Source organism: Apium graveolens, chromosome 10 (genome assembly GCF_009905375.1).
Source record: "Apium graveolens cultivar Ventura chromosome 10, ASM990537v1, whole genome shotgun sequence".
NCBI classification, from domain to species: domain Eukaryota; kingdom Viridiplantae; phylum Streptophyta; class Magnoliopsida; order Apiales; family Apiaceae; genus Apium; species Apium graveolens.
This window is the reverse complement of record NC_133656.1, coordinates 72,587,200-72,594,555: the sequence shown is the minus strand read 5'-3', so window position 1 is coordinate 72,594,555 and position 7,356 is coordinate 72,587,200. Positions and strand designations below refer to the sequence as shown.

General features: G+C 32.8%; 1 protein-coding gene across 4 annotated transcripts; it reads right to left on the bottom strand.

The window, feature by feature from the left end:
* Window positions 1-496: 496 nt before the first annotated feature.
* On the bottom strand, window positions 497-5,485 carry LOC141693952 (peptidyl-prolyl cis-trans isomerase FKBP43-like). Of its 4 annotated transcripts, none has more exons than XM_074499141.1 (14): window positions 5,367-5,485; window positions 5,121-5,197; window positions 4,611-4,840; window positions 3,995-4,137; window positions 3,692-3,782; window positions 3,137-3,316; window positions 2,739-2,933; window positions 2,425-2,646; window positions 2,186-2,296; window positions 1,608-1,875; window positions 1,447-1,531; window positions 1,082-1,123; window positions 945-993; window positions 497-847 (listed from the first exon to the last, which is right to left on the bottom strand). In XM_074499141.1, exons 1-14 carry the CDS (start codon window positions 5,377-5,379, stop codon window positions 766-768), a joined length of 1,788 nt encoding a protein of 595 aa, XP_074355242.1. In that variant the 5' UTR covers window positions 5,380-5,485; the 3' UTR covers window positions 497-765. The 4 variants fall into 4 exon arrangements, with proteins under 4 accessions (XP_074355242.1, XP_074355243.1, XP_074355245.1 ...); XM_074499142.1 differs by having other exon boundaries at window positions 3,692-3,779; XM_074499144.1 differs by having other exon boundaries at window positions 499-847; window positions 2,425-2,604.
* Between the last annotated feature and the right edge of the window lie 1,871 nt (window positions 5,486-7,356).

The window sequence follows — 7,356 nt, the reverse complement described above, 5'->3', positions numbered from 1 at the left end:
GGCCAGAGGTACGTACACTGTAGCCTAAGAGATAAAAAAATGTCAATAACAACTTATAATTGAACATTATAAAACCAGAGGTTCGTAGATTTCCCTGATGATGGTGGGATCACGGGTCTTCACTTGTTGCCAACACCCACGAATGTTAATAACAAAATTTGGACTCCGATGGCAAGCACGAGGTTTCAAAATGTTGAGTATGTTAAAGTTTACAAAATTCTACTGTAAAATTTAAAGAAATTGAACCGAAATCAGTATCACTGTAATCAAATTCAACAGATCTTTGTGTACCCTATAATTTTATGTTATGTAACTTCTGCTTGAATTTTCAGTTTCACAGTTGTAAAGCCTCCAATATTATAAGTCATTTATTTCTTTCATTATCTAAAATGCTTCTTCACGCATAATTAAGCACAAAGTCTGCTTCAAAACAGCAGTGCACACCGCTTCAGCCTTCCTGGTGATCAAGGAGCTTCTCGTTGGATTTTAATTACAATTAATAATCAAGAGGGCAAAAAGTCATTTGCAAATTGGGCAACATTGTAAATTTCTTATAATACTCAAAAACACAGCTCATTGGTTCTGAGTTGCTGCTTACAAAGTTGCGATATTTTACCTGTTACATGCATTGCCTCCCTTCACACCAGGCCTCCCACATTACACACCCAAGTCTTCCAACTTAACAAAAATTCCCATAATACAAAGTTAAACCTTGATGAATCAACAGGGATAAGTGGGTTTCACAAAAATGGTATGAAGTTGTCTTCAATGGACACTCAATAGTTCAACATCGTATATCACCCAGGAGTCTGGAGGCACATTTTTTGCAGCTCCCTTGCTTCCATTACTAAATCACAATACATTACCCAAAGACAAAAAAGATCAATAAACTTCCAGATTCCAATACAATTAAATAAACATATAGCCAGAGATTTATCTATTACCCTAACGATGGTGGTACAACGAGCCTTCTTTTATCACCTGCACGCATGCCTGTTAATCACAAAATTAGCTCAATGTAAAACTGATTCAAGAGAAAACAAGAAGAACGATGCGCAGAGGTTTTAGAAGTCATATTTACCATCAAGACCAATATTCCAACCCTGCATAATGCCTTCATCACCTGCGCAAAGAAGATAAATGATATATTAAACTGTTATAAATGTAAGAGATAAATCTAACTTTATGACAAGGTAGATTCAAAGAAGTTATATGATATATTAAACCGTTATAAATGTAAAAGATAAATCTAACTTTATGACATGGTGGACTCTGATGTTTACACGGCACACACAGGGTTTGAATTGTTCAATTTATTGAAGTTTCAGGATCAGAGAAATATTTTAAATGCTGAATTCTACAAATTTGTGCTGTGAACATCAAAGTCCAAATTGTTAGGAGTCAAGTGTTTCATTCAAGTCCTAATCTTTTTGGCCTTCCCAGTACCTAGGCGAAACCGATAAGGAGCTTTGCCATTCGAGTCAATTACTTCTCCATTCTCCTTTAACTTGGCTGTGTACTGCACCTTGAGCTGTATATATTTACAGGAGAGTTTCATCAAACAGCACGATCAATATAACGTAAAAAAAACCCTTAACACTACTTACCTTTTTCCCTAGTGCAGCTGCTTTTCCATCAGATTTACTTGATTCTAAATCTTTGATAACCAGTCCGTTCGACAAAGTCCTTACCAGAGATGACCCTGACATAACTTTCTCCTTCTGAACTTCATTTATAGAATTCTCCTTTTCTCCGTTCAACGAGACAGGTACATCCATAATTTCATCATTTTTTTGGACTATACTCTTTTCTTTCTTCTTTTTTGCTGCCTTCTCAGGTGTATTTTCATCAGCTTTTCTTTCAGGAACAAGATCGCTGCACAGAGCAAATGTTTCGGACATAAAATATAATAATAAAATTAAAACATGATTAGAAATGAAGAACATAGGACCCCAGTTAAAATGTACATCAAGACACTGAAAAAAATACCCTTCATCTTACAGATGTTTTGCACGATATATATATATATAAGTGCCCTAAAACGAGAAATTTACAGAAGCTGTGGCTTGAACAACGACCGATGTGCACTAAGCTTCACATGAAAATAAACTAATAAAGTGACACACAGGACAATTTCACATACAGAAAAATATATTCTTTTCTCAGCTGAAGTTATTTCACTCACTTATCAGCAGGGGTTTTCTGTTCTTGTTCTCTTTTTCTCCTCTTCTTTTTTGGTTTTTCTGAGCCTTCTTCCACAATAGGGAGTAAGCTACCAGCTGAGAGTCCAGTTCCACTGCCTCAACAAAATATATAAAATAATTATTGACAAGTGGTTTACTAACAATTATGCTAACGATTTCATGATCAAACTCTTAAGAACATATGCATGGATTATCAAAAGAAAAAGAGAAGTGGTTTCACATCTTATTAGATGGCCTTCGATCATTTTCCTTTCCCATGTGCAGATCCTGGTCCATATCATCAGCACCTGTGTCAGCTTGAAGGTTCTCTTGAAAGCTTTTGAGGTGGTAATCAGTATTTGCTTCTGGGATTTTCTCCTCCTTAGAACGCTCCTTCCTTTTCTTTTTTGGCTTTGCGCCACTTTCAAGGCCCAATTCAGGGGAGGACAAAAGGTTAGATCTCCTGCTATAGCAAATTGTAGGTGGAAAAAATGCATGACAGACATACACTTGACTGCATATATCTAAAATTTATAAGAAAACATCATCACTCACTTATTAGTGCCCAGATCAACATCAATCTCATTGGTTACGATTGGATTCTGACCAATAGCTATGTCATTAGTCTTTGCATCAGTTTGTTTGGCTTTATGGTCTAAATAATTGTGGTTGGCAGCATCAGCTTTAAGAATTTTATCTTCCTTAGAAACTCCCTTGCCCTTTTTCTTTGGAATAGTCCTGATAAGTTGGCTTTATCAGAAGTAGAAAGCAATTAATATAGACCTGCAGTACGTAGCCTCGTGAAACACTTACAGCCAGATACCAGCAGACATACACTTGACTACATGTATCTAACAATTTAAAAGAAAAAATATTCACTAACTTAAGTATGAATATTACTGTGGTCATATTTTATTGCATGTTTTTCTAACATACGAATATTAGTTACTTACGTATTCATGCCTGGATCATTAGCAATCTCATTAGTTACAATAGGATCCAGACCAAAAGCTATGTCATTAGTTTTCTCCTCACTTTTCTTAATTCCATCGCCTTCATTACTGTAATCAGCAAGATCAGCTTCAAGAGTTCTCCCTTCACTAGCACCCTTGATTTTTTTCTTTGGAATAGTCCTGTATTCAAGGGTCATTTTATCAGAGACTAGAAGTCAGTATATAGCAGGCCAATCCCTGCACTACTGAGACTCCTTAATACTTATGGGCAAATAGCAAAAAAGAATACCCTCATAAACTACATAGAGCATAATAATCGAAAGAAAATCAAGCAAAAACAGATTTTACTAACATCACTTCATTACTATCATACCAATCACTATTTCGAAGCATGTTGTTATATATTATTGTATGTAGTTTACACTTGGTAGGGAAATTACAATTTCAAATCTGACCAAATTTTAAATTTTTTTGTAGTTATCAATATTAGAGTAGATATCACAACAATTTCTTGGAGAAACACTACAGAAAAATAAAAGTTTCATAAAGGCTCGCCTTTCTGGATCATCGTTTTTAACTGGACCATCGACCCTTGGTTTGTTAGTGTTTGTCTTGCTCCTTTGCTCATCAGTATCATCATCAACTGCTATAATGATAAAATCATGTGTCGATAACTTTTAAAAAAAATGATAAAGATCTTTCTGCAAAACTTCAAATTATTCAGTAAAATGCTCAATATTATGATTTTAGAATATTTTAAACACAGTACACCACATTTCTTTTCAGTCTTGGGGTTTGATGGTAAAATATGAATGATACACTGGAAAGTGGAAAGTCTTGCCCTTGGCGTACACATACCTGCATCAGTGGAAACAGGGGAAGGTGGTAAAACTTCCAGGTTGTCATCATCATCGATGAAACTATCTTCATACTCATCTTCATCACTTTGTAGAACAGATTCCTCATTTTCAGAGTTTGCAATATCCTCCCCGTATGATTCTCTTTTGCCATCAGGTAAAGGAAATCGAAATAATTTTGAACGTGAATTTAGAGCATAATATACTAGCTAGTCCGATTTATAAGACTGAGATGCAATTACTGTTAATAGATAACAACACTTTTTAGTCTATGATATAATAACACAAGTTTGTAATAACAAGCACTCATATATCCACCCTATCTGTACAAGTAATGTAAAAAATGAGGAAAACTGGAAAAGTGTTAATTCAACTCTATGTTACTTTACAAAAATATTTAAAAAACAGAAAAGCAAAGTTCAAGTAGACAATTCATGTTTAATAAGCTGCCGCGTTTTATTTATATCCGACACAACCTTTTCTTTGTGAAATGTCAGTTTTTTAACAAAAAAACAATAGATACTTAATTTATCCTACACAACAGCATAACATGGAAAATTTCTGCCAAGTTTGTATATATGTAAGTAGATAAAAAATTACAAGCAAAAAAAGGATACGAGTCATCAGCGTGAAAACCGCGATCAACACAAGTGTAAAAGCCCGTAAGATGAACGCCTCGGGGACCAATAACGGAAAACACGACTTCTTCATCCTCATCAAATTCCAAATTTAGCTGCAACGACTCACTCTTACCTGGCAATAATGCACACAAAAGAACAGGACTCTTTTCTCCCACATTACATTGAACTAAACTAGTTTGTTGCGAAGACCCAATCGCCAATGTCGCCTATACAGTACACAAACAACATTTTCTCATCCACCCTTCCAAGAATCAAAAAAAATCTTAAACTTAATCAATACATACATTTTAACTATGAACCAAAAAAATTCCCGAACTACATTTTATAATCCACCCTTCAAAAAAATCGAAAAAAATCGAAAAAAATCATAAACTTAATCCATACATACATTTTAACTATAAACCAAAAAAACCCATATAACATTTTCACAAAAAAAAATCAAATCTTTAAATAAAACACTATGTAATAAACAAGAAAAAATGGTACCTGAGAAATATGAAGCCTTTTTCGAACTTCATCATCGAATATTAAAGAAAATGGACTTCCGGGCTTTACTTCAACACCTGAAAAAACAAAAAAGAGACCAAAATCAGCCAAGATTTTGGGTTTTTAATCTCCAAAACATAGCAATATAAGCAAATAATTGAGTACAATAAACATATTTAAAGCAAGAAAAAACACACAGATAAACATATGCATATGTGTACAGAGAAGAAGAGGAAGAGGGCTGACCCCAGAAAGCCATGGAGAGAACTTTGAAATGGAAAGGGCTTAAACCCTAGTAAAACCAAACAAACTTTTCCCACTCTCTTAGTTGAAAGTTAAAACCCTTTGTAAAATGTGTGTATCATAGTGTATTTATAGGGGGGGACTTGACTCTTTAACTTCTTGTTTATATTAAATATATTGAACAGGGGACCAAAATATCAATTTTGATTTTAAATGGTCCAGAATGGTAATTTTGAAAATAATGGTCCAAAATATCACTTTATAATGGTGTTTCGTTTTCCGTTTTGTATTTTTAATGCAAAACGGTAAATAGTGCGCCATTTTGGTACTCTAATTTTTTTTAATTTTTTTATAATGTGCAAAACGGTGGTTGAAGTAGTATTTTGGCTCAAAACGGTACATCATATAGCATTTTGTATCAAAACGGAACTTTATCTACCGTTTTGCGCATAAAAAAATTCAAAATGTCAAAACATTACACGAAGTTCCGTTTTAGGTGTTTTGCATAACAATACACGATGTACTGCTTTGAAGTGATATTTAGAGTAATTTTTAACCCCAAGTGATATTTAGGGCACCACCCAAATATATTTGGGAGGTGCTAAATGCAATAACAAATTATTCCATGCTGCAACGAGAAATAACGAGGGATTACTTATAAGCCGTTCAAGGTTGAGGTTAAGGCTTTAAATTTTAAGTCAAGGCGCACAGATCAAGATAGACACACTTATTATGAATATTAATACAAAGACCATGTATCTACGTGTAATCATAATCAGTATTCTAAAAATCGGTGCAGGCGGCTGCATATGTGCTAGGTGGTAATAAAACGCCCCGACTCGGGTTTAGGCGGTGATTTAGACGTTTTTTCAAAAAATCGGGATTAGGCGGGCTAGGCGATCAAAAATCGGTCCTAGGCGGTCTAGACGGAAAATAATTAAAAAAATATTGTTTTTACGTTTTTATAATTTTAATTCATTAATTTCATAATTTCATACAATACCATGTCAATTTCTAATATAAAGTATTGGTGAAAAGTACAAGTAATCTAATATATTTATTTTCTCACTTAAAATATAAAAGTAACATATTATAATTAATTTAAAAGTGTGAATTAAAATATAATTTATATTGTAAACTTAATAATTAGTACATAACGCGTGTCAAATGTGTCGATATTATTTAATACCATTATAATATTTTTTTTAAACAAATATTTGACACATTGATCATTATATAATTATAAAAATTAAAAATAATATTTATATTTTTCCGATTAATATTCTGATTAATCGATCTGATTAATCTCCGACTTGCCGATTAATCTCTCGAATGTACACTCACCGCCCGGGCATACCTAGCGATTTCTGGAACACGTAATACTACTTTGTTTATGTCCCGTATCTTTGGACTTCAATCATTAAAAAATACTTACTTTTTGCATATTTTATTTGGAAGATATTTATTTTTACATTAATCTTAGGTAATAAAAAAATATAGTTCGATAAATCATTTCAAACTATTCTTATAAAGATAAATTTGAATCTGAATTTTTATTTAAGTAGGGATCTTCAAAAAATTAACAAACTATATTTTATATATAATTAATAAGAAATGACCCCAAAAAACCCATTTTTAATTTTAATGTCCCGATCACTTCACTTCAGATTTTTTATTCTAAATACCCCTCAAATGTGACGTTTTGGGCGCCGCATGAGGCAATGTGTATTTTACGATTCCGTAAAAAAATTAAACTAAAAACAAGTTATTATTTTCTATTTTTTTGTACATGGATGATTGGAAATTTTCATCAATTTTAGTTATGTTCGAAAAAAAATTCAAGATTAAATCACCTAAATATTTTTCTAAATAAATATATATTATTTAGTATTAGTAAGATACTTTCTCTGTTTTTTATATGTCGTTTGACTTTTTTGTACACAACTCTAATTCCTTAGATCGTTTAAATAAATTAATATTTTTTAATTATTTT

Bases quoted from the DNA above. Each gene is read 5' to 3' on its own strand.
- LOC141693952 (XM_074499141.1), bottom strand. The intron at 2,647-2,738 runs GTGAGTGATGAT...TTGCTATAGCAG, and splicing joins GTTGATCTGGGCACTAATAA to GAGATCTAACCTTTTGTCCT. The intron at 994-1,081 runs GTAAATATGACT...TGTGATTAACAG, and splicing joins TTGGAATATTGGTCTTGATG to GCATGCGTGCAGGTGATAAA.